At 44.0% G+C, this 23,378-nt stretch overlaps 2 protein-coding genes across 2 annotated transcripts in view; one reads left to right on the forward strand and one right to left on the reverse strand.

Moving 5' to 3' along the window:
• Window positions 1-13,489, forward strand: part of ANKRD27 (ankyrin repeat domain 27) — a 42,244-nt gene extending 28,755 nt beyond the window's left edge. Inside the window, exons 21-29 of the mRNA XM_058813312.1 lie at window positions 757-801; window positions 3,726-3,848; window positions 5,662-5,859; window positions 6,942-7,061; window positions 7,529-7,690; window positions 8,626-8,734; window positions 10,171-10,252; window positions 10,784-10,856; window positions 12,609-13,489. Coding sequence (XP_058669295.1) covers window positions 757-801; window positions 3,726-3,848; window positions 5,662-5,859; window positions 6,942-7,061; window positions 7,529-7,690; window positions 8,626-8,734; window positions 10,171-10,252; window positions 10,784-10,856; window positions 12,609-13,073 — 1,377 coding nt within the window. The 3' untranslated portion in view covers window positions 13,074-13,489. The remainder of the gene's footprint in view (window positions 1-756; window positions 802-3,725; window positions 3,849-5,661; window positions 5,860-6,941; window positions 7,062-7,528; window positions 7,691-8,625; window positions 8,735-10,170; window positions 10,253-10,783; window positions 10,857-12,608) is intronic.
• Window positions 13,490-15,186: 1,697 nt separating this feature from the next.
• Window positions 15,187-20,225, reverse strand: PDCD5 (programmed cell death 5). The gene is made up of 6 exons (XM_058813522.1): window positions 20,129-20,225; window positions 18,353-18,393; window positions 17,224-17,285; window positions 16,696-16,787; window positions 16,399-16,470; window positions 15,187-16,116 (listed from the first exon to the last, which is right to left on the reverse strand). The coding sequence occupies exons 1-6, from the start codon at window positions 20,192-20,194 to the stop codon at window positions 16,069-16,071; spliced, it is 381 nt and encodes a 126-aa protein (XP_058669505.1). The 5' UTR covers window positions 20,195-20,225; the 3' UTR covers window positions 15,187-16,068.
• Between the last annotated feature and the right edge of the window lie 3,153 nt (window positions 20,226-23,378).

A 23,378-nucleotide genomic window follows, 5' to 3' on the forward strand; every position in this document is an offset into this window, starting at 1 on the left:
CTAAAATGGGCTAATGCTGGTCCCAATGTATACCCTTTAATATTTATATTTTTTCAGATTTTAAGTAAGAAAACAAATTTCATATTTACAGTCAAGTTGGATTTGTAAATATTTGGTTTTAGTGCAGGATTAAACCAGTTATCTGCAGCTGTAAAGGTAACAATTGGAAAGCATCTTTTTCATCTTAAACTGTTGTTTCTCAAATAGCTTTGTGTTCCTGTAATTACACTGTTCACTCTAATTATAGAGATGGGCACAGGAGTAGTGTGTTCAGGTTTTTGGGAGGCACTGGTACAATATTTTGGGAGCTGTGTGCTGGATAATGAGAGAAGCACAGAGCAGCTCAGCAAGAGTGCAGCCAGTGTTGGTGTATATTAGGGTAGGAATTTGCCTTGAGCAGGCATTTTTAACATTAGATTCACACAGAAATGCACAGGGCAGCTGCTGCTGGAGCAGCATCATCAGATATATCAGCTTACATGGCTTTGTTTATGGGTGGGCCACATATCCTCAATTTAGATAAGTACTGTTTAACTGAGCAGGTCAGAAATCATCAAATGGCCACAGGGCTTGTACAGATTCTCTATTTCATAAAGGAGGAAGGTTTTTCCTTTAAAACTTTATCAATAAATATGAAATGGGCCAGCAGTAATCCTACTGCATGAGCTTAGGAGGTTAGCAAAGGACACAGGATTTTCTGTGTTCTGCTTAATACCCATACCAGCAAAGCAAATAAATAATTTTCTTCATATATAGGTGGAAAAACTCCTGAGAGCAGTTGCTGATGGAGATCTGGAAATGGTGAGTGTTAATGTGGCTGTTGAATATCATTGAATTCCAGTTTATCTCATTCAAATTGAGGAAGTTACTTGTAAATAGTATCAAGTGGAGAATGCTTTGGGTAATAATCTCATGTAAAGAGGAAATTCAGGTGACACAGAGATGCTATTTGTGGGGCACACAACAATGTAGAGTTTGGATTTCACTTCAAATGGATAGCTGATGATATAATAATACCAGTTTCAGATGTGATGTTCTGTAATTTGTGGTACCACCTGTCTTGACTATTCTTTTATTTATTGTTGCCTTTATGCCTTAAAAAATTAGATACTTCCAATGTCATTCTACTGAATAATTGAAGATGACACAGGAATCTTGAGGAGTTTTGCTTTTGGAAATGTGTGTAAGGCTGTAGATTTCTTGATTTTCTTGTAGTTCACAGAAAAAACCATAAAGCTGTGTGAGAATGCAAGTTTACTCTGCTGGGTGCATGTTCTGAGCAACCTGTTTGGGTTTGGTTTGTACCAGGAGTAGCAAATGCCAATGAAGCCTCATAGAGCCATCAGAAAAGAGAAAACTCATGTTACAAAATATGTGCCATGTTAATACTGTTTCTCTTATGTTTTATTCCACTGAGATGATGGAAATAATTTATCTGCTGATAGAGCAAAGAACCATTCAGTTGTTGAGTAAATTTCATTATCCTAGTTTACAATCTGACTTAATATAAGTAATTATTTCCAAGCCAGCCCTTTAGTCATTTCAAGAAGCAGTAATATGTGCAATGCTGGTATTTGCCATTTTCCTGGCCAGTGGTAAATGTGCATGTATTACAGTTCACTTTTCACCCACTTTTGAAAATCTAAACTTCATCAAGAAAATTAAATACAGTGCTATAACTTGCTGGGAAATTAGTATCTAGCACTGCTCAATAGATATCAGCAATGAAATGCATATAGAAAAAAATCAAATAGAAAAAAATCATATAGAAATCCAGTCTGTGCATTCAGATGACAGAATCACCTTCTCTTATATGGCTTTACTTTCCTCATTACTGAAGTTCATGTGAAGCTGCTCAGAAAAGGAGAATCATCCAGCTGGATGACAAATGTTATAGATTGTATATCTATTAAAAAAACACAAGTATTTAAAAACTCTCACCTTGTTCTGACAGCCTGAAGTCTGTCTGCATAGGAGCAGCCACAGCAGCCAGGTATTGGGGCTGCTGTAGGTGTTTGCTGTGACAGCCAACTGAGCTTTGCAAGAGGAGGCATTAAAAATGCTGTGAAACTGGAAGATTTAAAAAAAAATACACATTATTATATGATTGGTGTTGTCTCAGCACAGCTAGTGGATTTGGTGCTCTCCTACCCAGTCTGTCCAGTGGGAAGGATATGTGCAAATCTACCATGGAAAAAACCAAATCTCTTGTCTGCAATAAGTGCTGTGGAGCAGCTGAAATGTTGGAATGAGGGTACAGAGACCCAGAGTGCTCAGCTGAATATTCCAAAGTAACCCAGCAGTGTAAAGAACCTTTCAGATGACAAGTTACCTTGTGAATGGGACTGGGCAATCTCCTGAGGTGGTTCACTGTGTGTCTGCCTGAAAGCACAGTTAATATTTTGACCAAAAATGCCTTTAACCCGAGAAGAATGGCCACTGCACTGTAATTATAAAGAAATGGACACAGGAGTGTGTTCAGGTTTTTGGGAGGCATTGGTATCAATATATTTGGAGCTGTGCACTGGATAATGAGAGCAGCAGTATTGGGCTGTCCCAGGAGGAGGAGGAAATCAATTGTGAGAGTCTTGGTGAGTCTGCAGGGAAAGGGGAGAGTGAAGTGACAGTTCTGCTTAATTTAGACATGTACAAATGGAGCAAGTAGTAAAGCTTTGCTGAGCTGGCCTTCCATAAACAGGCAGGCTTGAGAGAGTATTTCCTTTGTTCCAGAGAACAACATGGTGTTTGCAGGGAAAGCAATAGTCTGTAAAAACCAGAATATTCCTTTTCAGGCTCTATTATGTCATCATTCAGAATCAGGTACAGGGCCCTTCCTGGCTTCCCAGGATTTGTTGTAGCTGCATGTGTTTAAGTGGCTGAGACATGGATGTGTTGTTTTCCCAGAGCTCAGTGGTGAGGAGCAGAACCTGTGACAAGTGTGAGAGTAAACAGAGTGGGAGGAATGTCTCAGAAATCCCACTGTCCCCATTCCCTTGGACTAGCAGCTGCAGAGCTCTTGGCTTGGTCCAGTAGTAATGGAGACTTAATACACTCGTTGCTAATTCTAAAATGTCTTTAGTGAAATTAGATTAATGAATTTCAAGGTAAAAATGTACTGCTTAAACATTTTTTTTTTAATTGAATGAAATGTAATGTAAAATTTAAATGCCCCAAGCATCACTGTTTGCAGATTGCACATGAATGCCCTGAGCCCTAAGGCTTTACTGAAGGGCCTCTCTCTCAAAAATGAGGCACTGCACATTAAAGAAAAGTGAAACTGTCCAAGTCCTCAGTGACAGACCTAAGGAAAGTCAGTGCCCCTGCAAAGTTTTGGGTATCATTAAATGTTGTCATCCTTGTCATTCCTTATGTTCTTTAAAGCAAAAGATGAAGCAAAATTCACATTGATATGAGCTGGCACAAATCATCTGAGCTGCAAGGATGTGGAGTGTTTGAGAGTGGGTGAGCACTGCAGTTGTGATTAGGCTGCAGGAAGTCATTTATAATTCACTTCACTGTACTTGGAGAACTTCCTAGCTGCTTTGTCAACAATAACACTTGAGTTTTTAACTTGGCCTGTGGGCAGCTGATGGCAGGAGGTGGCTGTGTGCTCTCCCTGAGAGAGTCACAAGTGTGGGTTTGTCAAATCTGACTTGTCCACATGTGCAGACCTGGTAGGATATGGAACTTTGGGACTCTAAAGAAGGATTTGCTTTTTATGCCAGGTCCGTTATCTCTTGGAATGGGTGGAAGAAGACTTGGAAGATGAGGATGACACAGCCAGTACATCAAAACCAGAATTCTGCCATCCGTTATGCCAGTGCTCAAAATGTGGGCCAGCCCAAAAGGTTGGAATATTTATTATGTAAAAAGAATAATTTATATTCTTGTAATGTAAGTTTTTGCTTCAGGGAAATAACATTCATATTGCCCAGCACCTCTGTCTCTCTTCTAAAAAGAAATTAACTATATACAGATTTTCAGACTTCATCTGATGGTATGAAATTGTTCTTTTTTTAATGGAATTGTTGAAAATTTTGGATACAGAAACAGTGTTCATGACTTGCACAATATATAATGGATTGAGAAAGCTTCAGAGTTTGTTTTTGGGATATGTGGAGTGCTGTCAGGAAGGTTTGGGCCACTTTGAATAAACATTCATTCTTTTCTAAGCCTCTGATTCTCCTCAGTTTACACTGCTACTGGCCCAGCATATCTACTTACCTGTTAGTAATCAGTTCAGCAAGGAATATCTGCTAATCCCAGAATCCATGTAATGCTGATAAAGTCTTTTTTTAATTGCATGGCATCTTTTCTACATGCCGGATCTAAAGCCTCTTCAGAGATCTGAAATAATTACAAAGACTTTCTTTTCAGTTGCAAAGATTTTCTTCCCCCTAAATTACCACACTCTGTAGAATAGAATGAGGCTTTACAATACACTCTTTCTGTGGTTTTTTTTGGTTTGTTGTTTTTTGCTTGGGTTTTTTGGTGTTTTTTTTTTTTTGTGTGTGTGTGTGTACGTGGTTCTTGTTTGGTTTTTTTTTTGTTGTTGTTGTTTTTCATAAGGAACAATCCCAGCTTTTTGGAAATAGAAATTCCATAACTTGCCTTCCAGGAGGTGTCTGAAGGGGTACATGACTGGATGAATCATTTCAAAATAAACCTAAATACAAATTTTCAGTTGATTGGCTGCTTTGGGGCTAACAGCACTGTGAGATGGCTTAACTTCTGAATTCCCCACTGCCATCACACTTATTTTGTGCAGTCTTAGAGTGTTCTGTTGTCCTCGAAGGCTTCACATTCACACCGGTGCTTTGTTCTCTGGTAAGGGCTGTCCCTGTGCCCTCAGGACAGGGATCAAGTGCTGAAGATGCCAGAGCTGGAGTCCATAAAGCTCATTTTATTGCTGACAGGGAGGGGAATGGCATCTGCTGTGGAATTTACTCGTCTACTGAGTGAGAAGAAGAAGGAACTTGTTAATTAATCCTGACCCTGTGCTAGGCAGGCACACGTATAAAGCACAGGATGGAAGGCTGTGCACCACTGTAAATGTCAGGCAGGCACAGTTTGCAAGAGGAGTGAAAGAGGATGTTCTGTACAGCTGGGTAAACTGTCCTCCAGGTGCTTTCCTTATCCTGGCTCCCCAGGGGAGTCTGTTCTCTGGGCCACTCTTGCTTCCAGGTGAATTAAATTAATTTTAGTTTGTATCCTTATTACCCCAAGCTTCATGTAGCATTGAGGTGTTTATTGTCTGTTTCAAAGAGCATAAATATCTGTATAAATCAAAATAACTCATTAACACTGCCTCATATCCAGTATGAGCATCCTAGCAGCTGTATAAAAACTTTCAGTTTTACCTCTCTCTCAAACTGTGCTGCTTTAGCCTCTTTTTAATACTGTGAATACTTTGTCTAGAATTGCTCTTCATGAAGTTATCATGTTGAAAGAAAAGAGATAACAATAAAAGTAATTTTCTGTTGAAAAATACTGCCAAGCTGCTCTTCTTCACTGACTTTTTCTGAAGGCCTCAAATTAGGCTCCAGCAGAATTTCTTGTAATGCCCATCTGCCTATTTTACGTGAACTTAGCAGGTATTTGACTATTTCATTGATTAAAACAAAGCATGATTATAGTTTTATTGTGTGTTTTCCTCAACAGAAGTTTTCCAAGATCTGTGCCAACGGGCTGGGGGTGAATGTTTCCAACCAGGATGGTTTCACCCCCCTGCACATGGCTGCTCTGCACGGGCACAGCGAGCTGGCATCGCTGCTGCTGCGCCACGGTGCCAGTGCCAGCGCCAGGAACGCACAGCTGGCATCTCCCCTGCACCTGGCCTGCCAGAGGGGACACTCCCAGGTAACCCTGCCTGCCACTGAGCTCCCTGGCACCTGGCACCATGGAAAGCTGCCTGGGGAAATGAGCGACCACACTGAGCCAGGAGCAGAGAAAATGAGTTTGGCGGTTCTGGTTTTTGTTTTCAGCGTCTAAAATCTCCAGATGGAAAGGGGAACTTTGAGCTGAAATCGTTTCAGAAGACACCTTTTCTTTATGAAAGCATATGACTTATATATATAAGCATACATGACTTAAAATACTGGTTTAATGCAAGGGGTGCAAAAACCTTCTGTTGTATTTCAAATGCTTTAAACATCCCTTGTGCAGCTGAATCTTCTGTGTCTGTTCCTCTGTACTTTCTTCTCTGGGTTATGTTTGTGTCTTGGTATCTTCAGTAGCCACAGTACTAAATACTGTGGATTCAACTGTTACTGTAGATTCAACTCCTCACTTAGATCATGAGGCAAGTGCAGCTTTGAGGCAGCAGATAATTCATCCCTCACTTCAAGTCAGGGAAGCAAAAGCAGTGAAGGAGAAGTATGAGCCCATGGGGGGTGGGTGTCAATACAGGAGAGAGAGTAAATGAGACAGGAAAATAACAAACAGTTTGAAAAAGCAGGGGGAAAAAGGCAAATGGAAAGATGAAGAAAAGCAGAAAATTAGGAAAATTAGAAAAGCGGAAAATTATTTAAAAATAAGGAGCTGAAGACTGCAGGAGGGAAAAGAAAAGGTTGTTGGAAGTGACAGGAAGACAAAGTACTAGGGAAGCAAGAAAAATCAAGAATACAACTCAGAGTTGTAAGCTAATTCATGGGATAGTTGTAGATTAGTTCATGGGGTAATTAAAGTATAAAGAACTCCTTCCAAGTGTTGTGATGAGTTTGGAAAAGGGTGCTGCTGCTCTGGTGGTTTGATTTTGATGTTTTGTTAAGTTACTGGTTATATTTCTTTTTCACCCACCTTGAGTTTTATTTTCTGGCCTTTCTTGTAGTTCCTTACATTTTTCTTTTTAAAAGTGGGTGTTAAAAAATGCAAATTAGTTTCATACTCAGTTACTCAGTACTCCTACTCAGTAAGACTGAAGTTGTTATTTCTTTCAATAGGTGGTAAAGTGTCTGATGGATTACAATGCAAAACAAAATAAAAAGGATATATATGGAAATACTCCCTTAATTTATGCATGCTTGAATGGCCACTATGAGACTACTGCCCTGTTGCTGCAGGTGAGATCACTGCAGTGTTCTGCTGGTATTTCTCATGTGATATCTGTGCTTACCAATACTCAGGATCAGTATTTTTAGTTATGCATTTCTCTGTCAAAAATATCTAGGGAAAGAAATAAGAGTTTTAATCCCATCCCTTCAGAGATGTTAGATAAATTTTAGATGAATATTACCTTGCTATTAGATAAATATTACCTTGCTATTGTACAGGTAGCTGTTTTTATGGAACTTTTATGTGGCAGGTGGCAGGGATTCTGTCACATAGGGTTGGGGGTTTCTAAAGTATCTCTAAAGCTTGGAGTATGTAATAGAGATATGCAAAACCAGAATGAGCTGATCCATGAAACCGTGGCTGGGGCAGTAACGTGGCCAGGTGGGTTCTTGCGGCTCTTGGTGCAGCTGCCCTGGGCCCTGTGCAGCTCTGGGGCTGCTGCTCCTTTCTAACCCGCTCTCCCTTTGCTGTGCAGCACGGAGCCTCGGTGAACCTCTCCGGCAGCAGGGGCAGCACGGCTCTGCACGAGGCCGCGGCGGGCGGCAGCGAGGCGCTGGTGGCGTTGCTGCTGCGGCACGGGGCCCTGCGGCACCTGCGCGACGAGCGTGGCTGCACCGCTGCCGACTGCGCCGAGCCCGTGAGTGCTGCAGGGCTGCAGGGCAGGGGAAAGGGCCCTGTGCTGGCACTGCAGGGCTGCACACACTGAGCTGCACCAGCTCTTGGGGGTATAAACACTGACATGCTGCCCATGAGTGCTGCAGGGCTGCCAGGGGAAAGGGCCCTGTGCTGGCACTGCAGGGCTGCACACACTGAGCTGCACCAGCTCTTGGGGGTATAAACACTGACATGCTGCTCCTTGTGCTGCCTGGCGATGCTGCCGGCGGCCTGTGAAGCCGGTTGGGTTTCTAGAATAAGTTATCCTAGACTGAAAGGATGGGTCCAGAAAGAGAAGAAGCACAGACCTAAATAAAATGAACATTAACATCTCTGTAATGGCAGAGAGAGAAGAAATTGGATGTAGGCAAATGAGCACCTTGCACTAATCAGTAGTGCTGGCAGCAGTGTTCCTTTTCCCACCCATTATCTTCTGCCCTTCAAGGCTTTTGATTTCTTTCATCTTGCAATAGATCACTCTGACCTTCCCCTTTATTAATAGCAATAACATTATATGTAATAATAAATGATACAGAATTATTTCACTGTTTAAAGGACTCCTTAATGTGCTTAAATGGCCTCTGAGATGTAGCTTAATGACCACAAAATTCTGTACTGAATCAATTTTGGTATGTATGTTACCATTTAAACTGAAATTGGCTTAACCATAAGTAATACAGCTTAAAATAAGAGGTCAGGACTCCAACATCATCACTGCATTACAGTGTAACTTGTGGAACACTGTTTTTGCCCTACTCAGAGTGATATAAGTTTGTTTTTATAATGAGTTCTTTTATATGTGTTCTATTGATTCATAGAAGCATTAATTAACACACTCTGCACAGACTGAAATACTAAAATGTACTGTTGTTTTTCTTTTTCTTTAATAATGTGAAAATGGAAACTTTTAAAATGAAGAATTCAAACATCATGAAGTTGCTAGAAGCAGCACCAAGCTGTCCCCCCACATCAGCAGAGGGAGAGAAGGAGACTGAGCAGCACGTTACTGGCAAGATAAGGAAAAAAGGTACCTATGATATTTCCACTGGTGTGAATAAAAAGGGATTTAGGAATTCACAGGTGACTATATCAAATATTTGATGTAATTGCTATACATACAATAATAGAACAATTATTTTTCATATTTATGATAGGTAATACATACCTATACACTGTAACTAAATGCAGCAGACTTTGTATTCTACTCATGACATTGCTTTAAACTTAGTTTTCACCTACTTTGGGGTACGTGTGTGAATTTTACCTACAAAAACATTTCAAGGTGAAAACACACCATATTTGAGATTATATAACTAGCCATGTAGGAACTGTGCATTTCAGTGCAAAGCAAAACAGATTTAAGTGACTGTTGAGTGTCATTTATATTGCCCTAAAACAGGTCAGGGAGTGACTCTTCATTATTCTCATGTTTTGGGACAGAAATGAGAGCTCCAGAGGTGATTGTGAACCTTCCAGCACAGTTTGCAGAGGGCTTTGAGCAAGTGGCAGGAGGTGGCACAGTGTGGCCACGAGGTGCAGTGACAGCACAGCTGGGCTGCAGCAGGGCCCTGGTGCCTTGGGAAGGATGAGTTACCATCCCTTTGATACCTTTTATCTTGCAGTGTAAACTCTGACCTTCCCCTTTTTAAATAGCAATAACATTATAAGTTATATTCAATGATGCAAAGTTATTTCACTCCTTAGAAGATTTGACTCATGGCTCTATCTTAATGTGCCTAAGCAGCCTCTGAGATGGAGCTTAAGATTCTCCCTCCTCACCTCTCACCCCCAGCTTCTGATCTGCCTCATCCACTGCTCCCATTATGCTGCCTCAGAAGTTTTTCAGGTGAATTTTCAAGTTCACTGCCCTGGGGATGTAAGAAAAGCTGTGCCCCCTGAGCTGGACAGCTCAGCAAAGGACCTGATGCCACCAGGGCTGTAGAAAGAAAACAGGGAGGCTGCAAAGCAGGAATCAGGGTAGATGAGGAGCATGATTGCCCATTTCAGCACCCATGAGTTTTCAAAGTAACTCTTGCTTCCTTCCCTCAGAAAGATTGTGAATGTCTGCTTAATAGAAAATCACAATCACAGTGTGCTGACACCTAAAATTGAGAACAGTTCTTTCAAATATTTTGAATAGTTCTAAAAGAGCAATAGAAGATATGAGTAACACTAATGAAGAGGTGGTTTAGCATCTGTGTGTTAATTCAGATTGGTAAAAACTAGAATTCAGGGCCTCAATGTCCAGAATTACAGTCTCTTCAGAAGCTTGGCCAGTTTTATCTGAGGAAGAATGGTTATATCTGCAACTTAAATTTTTAAAAATTTCCAAAGATAAATCACCACTTTTATTCAAGTTAGCACTGTTATAGTTTTATGTTAAATTTAAAATCATAACTGTTTTTTTAATTCCTAAGTGAGACTGAGTTGTAATTTTAGCTGCCTATTCTTTTAAACCCCCAGTGCATCCTAAGCCCTGTGAGGAAGCCGATGATCCCATAAGCAGACAGCTCCAACTGCTCCAATCAATTAACAGATTTAACAAGTAAGCACAGAAGCTTGCTCAGAGTGGGTTTGTTGTTTCCCATAAGCAGAGGAGAAGTGCAGCTGCTAACAAAGGCCCAGAGTGGGTCAGGGCTGGTTACACCTGGCATGGTGGTGTGCCAGTGGGTGTTAATCCTGCAGGGCTGGCACAGTCACATCCCCAGGCAGATGTTCTGGGCATGACAAGCTCACTGGGGTGGAGAGGGAAGGCTTGGAAATGTATCTAAAATTGGGATTGCACTAATACTTGGTGTACATCAGTTAAGCATTTGAGAGCCAGACTGCTTAAAAATACTGTAGTGGTGTTCGCTCCTTGGTTGGGTTTTGCTCAGTATCTTTTTAAGCCCTAATGTGTATTGCATAGTAAAATACAGGGAATACGAGCAGGCTGTAGTTCTGGGAAGGTGTTGTCAGAGAGATGGCCGTCTCTGGTGAGACAGTTCCACCTTGTGGAGCTTCTGAGAGAAAGGCTTTTATGGAAGGCTTATGCAAAGACATTTAATTTCTTTGATTTCTTTAAAATCTTCTTTAGAGAAAAACATTTACGGAGAACAATAACAAGAGATAAAAGTGTCCCTAATTTTGACTGTCACTTACTGCACCAGGTAAGTGGAAATACTTGCTCAGATTATTCTTCTATTACAGCAAATGTTTGTTTGCTCTGCTGTCACTCTGGGTACATGTAAAAGAAAGTTTACTAGTGGTGATCATTGAATCACAGAGGTTTTGACCTGTTTGCCAAATTGCTCGTTTCATCATTGTTCAAACTTCAGTGGTGCTTCTATGACACCTCTTGAACACTTCTTTCTTTTCAATCTCTTAAACCTCTTACTGCAGGTTTCAACTCTGTCTTCTTTTCTGTGTCCTGTCCACCAAAACCTAGAACTGAAAAGCTCTGCAGCTTCTTGGAACTGTATCTTGCTTTGGCAAGAGAGACATTTTTCAGTAGATTGAAATTGGGGTTTGCTTTGTAAGAGGAGACTGTTTGCAAGGTGACAGCAAACTGCATTTGCATTGGCAGCTGTGACACAAATGTGTGTGATAGATTCAGCTTTGCTTGGGGTGCAGTGACACCCACACCAGCTGCTGGATGCTGCCTTCCCCAGAGCTTGTGCTCTTCCTCCTCCTTGGCACTGGCTGTGACTCTCCTTGCATCTTCTGCTAGGCCATTTCAGAACACTAAATCAACAGAAAAAGGACCTGTCCAAAACAAAACAGTTTTTACCAGGTTAGTCCAGCAGCTGCCCATCGTTAGACTGACACAGCTTGGAAATGCAGACTCTGCACCTCATGCCCTTCTGGAAAATGGAATTCTCTTCCTTTTTTTACAGCCCTTAAAAGGCTGAGTATTTGCCAAAAGCCTTGAGAACACTAAATTAATTCTATAAAGCTGTAATATTTTATTAATTCTTTCTAAATGATAATATTCCACTACTTAACCTGGTATTTACATTTTATAACTGCGGATCACTGAAGGCAGTATGTCATTTCAGTACACAGGTGTCAGAAAACTAATATGTGACCCTGATACAGAGCACTCCAGCCCTGTTCTGTGCTTGTGAGTTCATACAGCTGTGGCTGAACTAATTCATGAGTCCCTACAGCTCTGAATTGTTAGTGGATTTAAATGTTTGTGGATTTAAATAACCTCTGTCTGCAGCTTTTTCAAGACTGTTGCCATTATTTGAGTAAAAAAGTTACTTTTTCCTTTCGTTCGTGTCTTAGAAGATCTGTCATTAGCATGCTTGCATTCTCTTTATTTCTTCTGGTAATTTTAACATTTGCAGAGTGGCCAGTAATCCAGACCAGCCATCCACCCGTACAGCAGAAACAGGAGCAGGTGTGGAAATGGAAGATACGAATAGCTGGAATGACCAGAAAGAGGCACTAAGGGGATGGGGAGGGTGGATGTTGCTTCTCTGACAGGTGACCTCTGGAAGCAGGGAAAACTAGAACTGCCTTTGCCTTCAGCAGTACCTGGGTCACCCTGTCTGTTACTACTGCCACTTTTCTTAATAGTAAAAGAAATGGCTGTGAATTTCAAGTGCATTGAGACTTGCATTACAAATGGTGTTTAGAAGAGCTGGGATGCTGTTGGGATAGTGAGGTGAAAATAAGTTTTGGAATGTCTGTTTCCAGGTCTGGTACTGATGTGTGTGTAGCCTGGGTCAGGCTGGCCTCTTGTTTCTCATATGTAGCCCAAATAGAATTACTCTCTTACAAAGTATGCTATTTTAACCTTGGCTGTGTTCTCAGTGTCATGAAATTCATGTGATAATAATGTTCAAGAAACAGTATATTAATGTTCCTTCTTAAGAAAGCAGATGCTTTAAGGTACCATTTCTCTCTCCTCACAGATGGCTATTAAAAGCTTTGATAAAAGCAAATTAAAATCTGTTGGAATGCTGGAGCAGAGCACAGGTCAGGTGACGGACTCGGGGTGCAGCGGTGAGTTTGTGGAGGATGATGATGACACGGCAGCTCCTCCCCGGAGTAAATTACTGCAGCGCAGACACACGGTCACTGTGCCACTGCCGGCAGAGGGCAGCGACAGCGACAGCGGCTCCTGCCACAGCGACAGCGGCTCCTGCCACAGCCCCGGCGGCTCCTGCCGCAGCCCCAGCGGCTCCTGCCACAGCCCCAGCGGCTCCTGCCGCAGCCCCGGCGGCTCCTGCCACAGCCCCAGCAGCTCCTGCCACAGCCCCAGCAGCTCCTGCCACAGCCCCAGCGGCTCCTGCCGCAGCCCCGGCGGCTCCTGCAGCCCGGCGGCCCCAGCGGTGCCGCAGTCCCCGCACTGGCAGGGCTCGGGTTCAAAGCACTGAAGGGAAGCGCGGAGCTGAAGCCCGGAGCTGAGGAAGTTGTGCTGTGAATTTCCGTGGCCCTTCACTGCGTGTTACTGTCGGTGACATTCACACCCCCAGCTCGGAGCAGGCACAGGCTCTGCAGCACAGCTGGAATGTTCTGGCACCTGGGGCCTGGCTCCTCTGTTTGCGTTGGAGGTGACCACACAGCCAGATCATTGCTGATCTCACTAACAGGGATGGAATGGGGTAAAGACAGCAAAATTACTTTCCTATCATTATTAAAAAGTTCTATGTAACAGTAAACCAAATGAAACACTGTATTGTATTTTTCAGCCACCTGCTTTGTTTTAAAAGTGTTTGAATAATTTTTGCATTTTCAGTTTTTATCACTACATTCAGAATTAAATATAAATATATTTATATATATATAAAGATATATTGGATAACAAGGTATTTATTGCCAGAGGTAATTGAAAGTCTCTATTTTTATTGTAATGTTACAACCATTATAGTGTATATTTCTGTATATTTCAGTAGCTGGGCAAACAACAGTCCATAACATCTGCATTACTAATGTGAAGGGATGTAATCCTTGCTAATATCTCAGCAATGCTCCCCGGTACTGGAGCTGCAAGATCAAGTTCTTACAGAGGAGCCAAGATACTGGGGAAAAGTGGAGGGCCCTTGACAAAGCTCAACTTTGGGCCTGCTGTTCACAGCATAATAAAAAAGCAGAAGCAAGCACAAGGTGCTGCTTGTGTTTTATTGTAGCATGCATTTAAGTTGCTTTTCCCCTCCTCTAAAGGAAGTAATGCAAAAATGCACAATTACTCATGATTCTGATCCTGGGCAACATCCACAGACAAAACTGCTCCAGAGCCTGCTCTGGGCTGCTATTAAAGAGGTGAAATTGCCATTGTGAAAGGTACTTCTCCCCCAGTGAGCACTGGCTGCAATAGGCCAAATCCTGCCCCATTCCCAGGGGGATCACTGAGGAACTGGAAGCTGAGGGAACCACCAAGGGGCTGCTTTTAGATCCGAAGTTCATTTTCTACTGTTCAGTTATGGGAGGCCAATCTGTAAATAGCACAAGCCAGGTTTTGCAGTGCAGGATTTTTTTATTCTTGGCTCATCACATCCAGCTTGCATTTTATTTCATGAACTATTTGTATACATAATTCTCTTTCTTTTAACTGTGGTATTAGTAAATTACCTGGCAAAATACAAAGCTGGAAGATAGAGTGCTGGGTTTTTCAGATAACTTTTTAATCTAAGAGGTAAAATGTCAAATGACATTTGAATTTGAGGGTAATGTGTTTATTTTTCTAATAATTTATGAGTTCATCTGATTTTCTGATGTGCCTTGGATTTGTGCCAAATGATGGAAAGAAAAACTAGTAAAAGAACTCTTGAAAATGCTGTTTCCTTTGAGTGCTTTTGTCCAAGCATTGAGTCTATCACAGATTTTCTTGCTTGGTTTTGTAGGCATTTGAAGACTTTACCTTGTGTTTACTCCTGGACTCTCCTTCCTCCTACATTTACAGATAATTTTATCAGGTTGTGTGATTTTAGATTTATGCACAGAGGTGTACAAAATAGAACTGTTAGTGAAACTCTGCATTTTCACATAACTCCTTTTCTAGCTCTATGTTCAAATTAAAAAAAAAAAAAGAATGTTCAGCTATTACAAGTCAAAAGCCACAAAAGGAAAGAAGTAAAACAGGTTTTTCCTTCTTGTGACACTATAAAGATGACTCAGAGTAAGTCATTGGTCCTTACCTGTAGCAAGAATAATCTACTATAATCTAGTAGACTATTATAAATCTGATTTCCAAATTACAGAGTGAGAATTTTGCTTGTCTTTTATTGTAGCATGCATTTAACTAAATGAATTATTCTTCAGATTTCTCAACCATATAGATAAGAAAAATCAGTTCACCAAACTTTGACTTCACTCAGTAAGGGTTGTAAGCCTGACGAAATTTGGCACACTCAGGGTATCACTAAAGCTAAGGCATCCTAATTACAAACACAGAGAAGCAAAATGCAGAGTCTGAAACAAAAGTAACAAATGTTTCATATTTTTAACCACATTCAGACAAGATGAAAAACACACCCACTAGTGCTCACTTGAAACCAGTTTATTCTGTTCCAAAAACAGTGCAGTTGGAATCATACACGATCCTGTTAAATTATGTCAGATAAGGGGGTAGTGGTGGGAGAGTTTATCAGCACATTACAGTATTTATCCTACTGATTTCCATAACCATAGTCTTGAATAAAAGTACAGCACAAGTTCAGTTTCACTTTAAGCATGCAGGAGTTGCAGAGTTTAGGAAAATGGTCTGTCTTTTTTTCCAGGTAAGAAAGTCTCCAGCCATCTGATAAAAGTGGAGGTAGTTGTAAGAATACACGATAGCAGGTGTGTGAACAGTGCTGTGTGTGACACAGTTAACTTGCTTTGTGTGAAAGCCCAGGAACTGACAGGGAACAGTTCTGCTGTTTGCTGGGAACGTTTCTTTACACAGGCTGCCTGACAGGAGTGCCTGACCCAAACACTATTTGGATGCTTTCATTTTTAAATTTCCAGTAAGGCCTTGAGAGCCAGTGGCTGGCTGGGCAGGCATCCTTCAGGGGATCTCCTTTCCAACACTTCTGTGCCAGAGTCTGGACACACTTTAACTCTGAGTGCCTGTGCCCTGTCTCACCTGGCTCCTGTGTTTGCACTCTCCAGTAACAGCAAGTTAAGTGTGTGCAGTGGCTGAAAGCAGAGCTTACAGTGAGGAAGGGGCAACAAAACACTCATGCCAATGAAGCCATGGGGAACCCCACACTGCTCAGGCCTCTTATACTACAAAACTTGAAGTTATAAAATCCCCCTGCTCAGATTTATTTTACAAGTTATTTGTTGGCCTTTTATAATAATAAAAAAAAAAGTCAAGAAGCGTAAACATTTTCAGATCTTGCATTCTGCCTGCTAACAGCATTTTCCAGGCTATTGTTTGGCAGCCTATTAATAGTCATCCTCTTCATCAGAATCCAACACTTTCCTTCTGTTGAACTAGAATGAAATAGATAAAGTGAGAATTGAAGGGTGATGGTGGATGCAGGCTGGCACAAGCCTTTCCCAGGCCATGCACGTGGCAAGGAAGGCCCTGCCTGGCCCAGGGCACAGGACAGAGCTGGCCAGGCTGGCACACACCAGGCTGGCCCCAGACTGCTCTGATGGAACCCAGCAGGGCAGGGCAGGAGGTGCAAACACAAACCTGCACCCTGAACTGTCCCACCGTGCAATTCTGCTGCTCTACTTTATACAGCATTACACTTAGGAAACAAAACTCACCTTCACTGTTGTTTTCTTTTCTGTTTGCTGACTCACTTTTTCAAGAATTTCTATCAAACCTTGTTCTGATACCTAGGAAAATCAAACAAAATGTGGATAAACACACTCTGAGAGTATCAAACTGAATTGCCATTTCCTTCCTACAAAAGATTTTTGATGGAATTATATAGTCTTTGATGGAATTATAATAGGAGCTATTTACAGTTAATTTAACTTGTATCTATTATAAACATTTTTGTAGAGTTAATTTGGTTTAAAAATAAATGTATGTGAGAAAGAATTAGGAAACATACTCACCTTTCCAGCTAGCTGTCCAAATCTTGCCATCTGTATAAGATAATTCTCTACTGCTTTTGCTTTGTCTGGTTTCACAAGTGCTAAATTGCTTACTGCAACAAAAACAGGCTCTGTTCATTTGGGGTTAGAACATTCTCCAGTACCTTCACTAGTAACAAAAAAGTGACACATGTCCCTAGGAAACAATCTTCTTCATGCCAGGGTCATGAAATAAATTTTGAAAAAGCCATTTTCATTTATGCCAGGTACAAGACAGTTACATTTCTTACTTTTAAATATTTGCTCCTCATTAAACAACTTTGACTCTCCATATAATTCCTTCTACTAATTTAAATAGAACCCAAAACATTAACATAATTCAGATACTCATCAGCCTCTCCCTGCTAATCACTGATTAACCAACTGAAAAGCTGCAAGTTTTATCTTCTCAGCAAAAGCAGTATTTTTCTAGTCTGGCCTCTGTACAACACACTTCTGAGGAGTCACTTAGCTGAGTATTTTTTATGAGGAAGTTACTTGGATACTCACATCTTGCACGAGCTGCTTGATCAAGAACTTGAGCTAAAATAGTATTCCTTATCTCTGCTTCTCTGTAAGGGAGAGTGAGGCACACATTGAAAGTGGGATTTCAAACACTGAAATAATGTGCACAGAACAGCAAAGCACAGAAGATTTTTGAATCCTGGAAGTGCTTCTTGAGGTCACTTCAAACCTCCCATTTACATGACAGCTTTTACAGCATTTCCTGTCCTGGGAATGTCCTTTTCTTATGGACATTTCCCATTTCCCATCACTGAATTACACAGCTGGCAACACCTTCCAAGAAATCAAGGTGGAGTTTCATCCTTACACCTCCTCACTGCTCATGATTACATTTTAAGAGACAAAAGCTGTGCTACCCTTTAGAGCCTGCATTTATCCATGTGGAATTCACTCCGTGGTAGAACAGGCACAAGGAATTGTCCATGCAATTCCAAATCCAACCCAAAGCTCATTTGTGTATTTAGAACTTTCACATGGAGACTTCACTAAGTCTCCACGTATTTACAATATTTGATAGAAGTATCTGCAAAACTGCAGCTTTAGTTTATGAAACTTTAGTTAATACAGGCTTGGACTGTGCAAAGTCAGCTCTTCACACACTTGTTTACAATTTTCCCCTTAGTACAAACACTGAACTGTTCCCCCACTGAGCTTCCAGAAAAATAATTTTGCTTCAGCTTTTTAAGTGGAATAGTATCCCAGAAAAATCAAATCAACTGGGAAAGGCTCTTCCCCCTGCAATACCAGCCAAACCCAACCCAAACTCAGCACTGGCCAAAAGCACAAGTTTGGGAGGAGTTCTGGCAGCCTGCAGGACTTGGATGATAAACTCCTACCAGCCCTGAGGAGCCAAGGTGACAGTGGCAGGGGTGATGCATCCCTGCAGCTCAGGAGGTCACTGAAGTCACACAAGGGCCAAGGGACATGAGCTGCTGCTGCTTCCTCATCACTCCCACCCCAGCAGGGCTCAGGCACTGTGGGCACGGCATGGGAGCCACACCTGCAGCAGATCTTTGATCCATTTCAGTTCCTTTGGGGGTGGTTTTCCCAGCAACAAAACAAATGGTTAAAGATGATGAGATGCAAGACCAACATTCAACAGTCTCATTTATACCTCTGCTTTGCTTCCTGTTGTGATGGATCAGCAGAAGGATCCTGAAGGAGGAGATCAGAGCAAATATCACAACCCAGAATCACTCCACACAGGACAGAAAGTTCAAATATTCCAGCAGTGTTGATGGAAGATAAAGCTGCCTGCTAAACCTGCCTGCCCATGGATGAGATCCTGGAAATGGGAATCTGCTGCCCTAGCACATAAATGTGCCACCCTCTGCTCTCCTCACAGCCAGTCCTGGCAGCAGTGGGTGAGCTGCTCCTGGGGCTGGGGGCAGGGAGAGCCCTCCCATGCTCCAGGGTAACAGGCTGCCCCAGAGCCCAGGAAAGGGACAGAAGCATTACAGAGCCATTGGAGTAAGCTAAGGATAGGTAAAATGAAACAGAACACATTCTCAGCTTGGCAGCTGAAATCCCAGAATCACAGAATCATGGAACATTCTGAGCTGGAAGAACCCACAAGGATCATCAAGTCTAACTCCTGAAACCAATGAAAAGTTAATGAGGGGGGTTCTACAGGAGTTGGTTCCTGCATTAAACACTAATACATATGAAAAACAAAGTGGGGCAAATTTCCAAGTCACTATTACTGGTGACTATTTAGAAACAAGTAACAAAAAACCCTGAACTTTATATGGAATCAACACCTCAGATATTACAGGTAACAATTAAAGTGTGAATGCAGGATGGAAAACTGCACAGACAGGAAATGGGGATGGCTGGAGGTAGAGTTCCTTCACAGGAACAACAAAATTGACATTCATATAAATCCATACATGGATTGTATCAGAGGATGGTGTCCAGCTCCTTCCAGTGGTGCCCAGCAGAGGACAAGGAGCAATGGCCAGAAACTAAAACACAAGTTTCACTTCAACACGAGGAAGAACTTCTTTCCAGGGAGGGTGGCAGAGCACTGGAGCAGCTCCCCAGGGAGGGAGTGGAGTCTCGTCCCTGGAGACATTCCAAACCCACCCGGACACACTCCTGTGTCAGCTGCGCCAGGTGACCCTGCCCTGCTGAGAGCTGGACTGGATGATTTCCAGAAGTTCCTTACAGCCCGAACAATTCTGTGATTCTGTGATTCAGCTCTGAAAACTGACATGGCTGGGAAGGCAATCCATGGAACAGTGAGTGGTCGGGGGCAGGAACGTTCCTATGCCGAACCTCCCGGGGCAGGAGCGGAGGGAGGCGGCGGGGCCGGGGCTGAGCTCGGCGCCGCTTGCAGCCAAAGCTCGGGAACGGCCGGGCCTCCTCCCGCTTCCCCCGGCCACGCACCCGCCCCTGCTCTTCCCCTCCGGCCCCCGAGAGGCGCCGAAAGCGCTGCGGGCGGAGGGGCAGGCGCTGCCTCAGCCCGTGCCGGGCCCTGCCCCGATGCCCCCGTCCCCTCACCCCGTGCTCGGCCCTGCCCCGATGCCCCCGTCCCCTCACCCCGTGCTCGGCCCCGATCTCGCCCGTCCCCTCACCCCGTGCTCGGCCCCGATGCCCCCGTCCCCTCACCCCGTGCTCGGCCCCGATCTCGCCCGTCCCCTCACCCCGTTCTCGGCCCCGATCTCGCCCGTCCCCTCACCCCGTGCTCGGCCCCGATCTCGCCCGTCCCCTCACCCCGTGCTCGGCCCCGATCTCGCCCGTCCCCTCACCCCGTGCTCGGCCCCGATCTCGCCCGTCCCCTCACCCCGTGCTCGGCCCCGATCTCGCCCGTCCCCTCACCCCGTGCTCGGCCCTGATCTCGCCCGTCCCCTCACCCCGTGCTCGGCCCCGATCTCGCCCGTCCCCTCACCCCGTGCTCGGCCCTGATCTCGCCCAGCCGCCGCTGCCGCAGCGCCTCCAGCTCCTCGTCAGCCATGGCTGAGGCCGCCCGCTCCAGGCGCTGCCAATCCACCGCCGAACGCTGTCCCGCCCTGCCGCGCCCTCGCCAGGCGAGGCCAATCCACCGCCTATGCCCGAGCCCCCAGAGCAGGACGGGGTTACTGAACAGGGGACGCAGGGACACGTCCGGGTGTGTTTGGGATGTGTCCAGAGAGGGGGACTCCACACCTCTGTGGCAGCTTTGCCATCCGCAGTGTAAAAAGCTTTTCCTCATATTGATGTGGGATCTGTGTTTTAGATCACCGTATTGCTGGCCTCCACTGAACAGAGCCTGGCCCCATGTCGTATGGACTGATGAGATCCCTCTCACTCTGCCCCACGCTCACGTGTCACAGTCCCTCCTCATCACAAAGATGCTCCAGACCCTTCCTCATCTTTATGGTCTCTGCTGGACCCTCTCCAGCAGCTCCTTGCCTTTCCTGAGTTGCCGGCGGGAGCGGGACGGGACCAGCCCGGAGTGCGCCGTGTGTGAGGGCACAGCGGGACCAGCCTGGAGTGTGCCGTGTGTGAGGGCACAGCGGGACCAGCCCGGAGTGCGCCGTGTGTGAGGGCACAGCGGGACCAGTCTGGAGTGTGCCGTGTGTGAGGGCACAGCGGGACCAGCCCGGAGTGCGCCGTGTGTGAGGGCACAGCGGGACGGGTCTGGAGTGTGCCGTGTGTGAGGGCACAGCGGGACCAGTCTGGAGTGTGCCGTGTGTGAGGGCACAGCGGGACCAGCCCGGAGTGCGCCGTGTGTGAGGGCACAGCGGGACGGGTCTGGAGTGTGCCGTGTGTGAGGGCACAGCGGGACCAGCCCGGAGTGCGCCGTGTGTGAGGGCACAGCGGGACGGGTCTGGAGTGTGCCGTGTGTGAGGGCACAGCGGGACCAGCCCGGAGTGCGCTGAGTGTGAGGGCACAGCAGGACGGCGCCATCCCGGAGTGTGTGAGGGAACAGCGGGACGGGCACGGTCCCGCTGGGCTGCTGGAACACCGAGGTTCTGCCGTGTCCCCTTGTGCCAGTGACTGCTACAAATGTCACCATGGTCTGGTGGCCTGGGCTCTGAGTCTGCCACGGGCCCTCCGATTTCCCTTAAAAAGCAGCCCTGGGGACGCGATTCGGTGGAGCAGCAGGGAATGGCGCTGGCCCCAGCTCTCCTCTGCGTTTCGGGGCTCCCCAAAAGCGCCTCGTTGTGCTGAGCCCCCCGCTCCGCAGCTCGGTCCACAGTCTGCAATGGGGACTAAATCTTGACCTGCAGCCACGGCCCTGTCTCTGGAATCAAATAGAAAAAAAAAACAACCCGCACTCCCCCAAAAAGCTGACAAAGGTACTGGCCTTCATCAGACTAGGTACAAAGACACTTTAAGCGTCAAAACAGCCATGCAACTATTACTGGCACTCTCATTTAATAGCTTCAATCACGTTAAAAAAGGAACTTCCACACCTCAAATTTCAGCCTTTGTTGTTGATTGGTCACACTCTTATTACAGGCTGTAGGTTTTCCATTATTACTTTAAGATTTAATTTACCTGAAGAAAAACCCCAAAAGCTGCTCTGTAAAGATGAATAAGCCACAGCTCCCTTATCACAGGGAAAATAAATATTTTTTTACCAAATATTTCTGGTCTAGTTTTAAACAGTAACAAAATGTGTCAAGTGCTTACTTCTTTAATAACTTTGGCAGCGAATGCAGAAAAAAATAGCGGAGTGGAGTTAATTTATTTTGGATTTTTCTATGTCGCACAGGAGCCCATCCGTCCTGCCTGAAAGCCTCGCATCCACCCTCGTGTTCTGAGAAGCGTGTTCAGAGCGATTGAAAATCTGGGCTATTTCGGGCTCACGTATTTAGCGGTTCAGAAGGTAGGATTTGGTTTGTCCTTCCCCGTGGGCAGCAGAGGGAGCCCTTGTTCTACACAACAGCAGCGGTGCTCATCGTTAAACCAGAAAACAAAACAAAAAATTGTTTGGGTTATTTTTTGGGGTTTTTTGTTAGGTGTTTTTTGTTCTGTTTTGGTTTTTTTTGTTTTGTTTGTTTGTTTGTTTGTTTTTTTTGCCGAGCAGTATGTTCTCCCAGATGAAGCTTTAATCTATATCGTACATCTCTGCTGCTGTAAATTCATGCTCCATTATGCCACCATATGCTTGGCCTCGCTCAGAGAAAGCTGGAGTAATCCTAATACTTCATCTCGCTTTATAGACATTTGTGTTGCGGCTTTCACTGCATATTGTTTGCTCACACACTTAAAGGTTATGTCTTAATAAGTTGTTCTGGGTGAGTTTATTGGCAGGGAGCTGGCAGCTGATGAGTTTTTGTGTTTTGAGAAGGTGTCGTAGTTATTGCCAATTACGATGTGAGGCTCAGGGAGCAAAAGAGTTTGTGGTTCATTAAAGAAATCTGGAGGCAACAGTGCTTTAAGTTGTGTGTTGTTTTTGGCTCCTCAGATGCCTGGTTTGTTTTTCAGCTGTTCCCAGGTACAGATCATTTCCTCTGCAAACAGGGCAGCTCTAACTGCAAAAGCATGGAAGGATGGACCAAGGCTTTTCAGAGTCAGTTGAACCATTTATTCTGTTCAGGACCTTTAGTTGTAATGCAGAAATAGTGGATTCCTGAAAATTCTCAACATTTTTGATATATCCACAGAATTCTGTGTGTCATTTATATTGATGAAGGATGATAAACAGAAAAGAGATGCTTTAAAAAGACTGTTTTTTCTACTTTTTAAACTTATACTCTGTATTATTTAGGAATGTCAGCTGTCAAAAATGCTCAGTATGTATTGGTTTGCAAGTAATAATGCCCTATGTGTAGGTTAGTAATTCAGCAGAGTTCTCAGGACTACTTGAGATATGTAAAAATCTCCAGGAGATCACTTTCAATAAGCAGGATCCTTCACAAGTCCTTTGAGACTCAATTTCAAACACTAGAGGGATCAAGAAAAGCTGCTGATTTTCCCCCAGGTTTTAATCACTATAAATGATGTCTTTATTTAAGTAATGCTCACATTGACCTCGTTATCACCCTTGGAATGACACCATATTAGAGTCATAACAGAATGCTTGAAAAACTCATGAACAAAATGTCTCATTCCTCAAGCAATTGTAAATAAAGCAAAATCTTGATGGTTGTGACAGCACTCTGCAAACTCTGGGTTTGGCACTTCTGCTTGGAAGATACACTGGAAAT

This window comes from Ammospiza caudacuta, chromosome 13 (assembly GCF_027887145.1).
Source record: "Ammospiza caudacuta isolate bAmmCau1 chromosome 13, bAmmCau1.pri, whole genome shotgun sequence".
NCBI classification, from domain to species: domain Eukaryota; kingdom Metazoa; phylum Chordata; class Aves; order Passeriformes; family Passerellidae; genus Ammospiza; species Ammospiza caudacuta.

Excerpts from the sequence above, each read along its gene's own strand:
- PDCD5 (XM_058813522.1), bottom strand. The coding sequence starts at position 20,194 with ATGGCTGACGAGGAGCTGGAGGCGCTGCGGCAGCGGCGGCTGGGCGAG. Across the intron at positions 17,286-18,352 it reads CAACAGGAAGCAAAGCAGAG|AGAAGCAGAGATAAGGAATA; the intron begins GTATAAATGAGA and ends TCTCCCTTACAG. Across the intron at positions 16,117-16,398 it reads AAAAGAAAACAACAGTGAAG|TTCAACAGAAGGAAAGTGTT; the intron begins GTGAGTTTTGTT and ends ATTTCATTCTAG.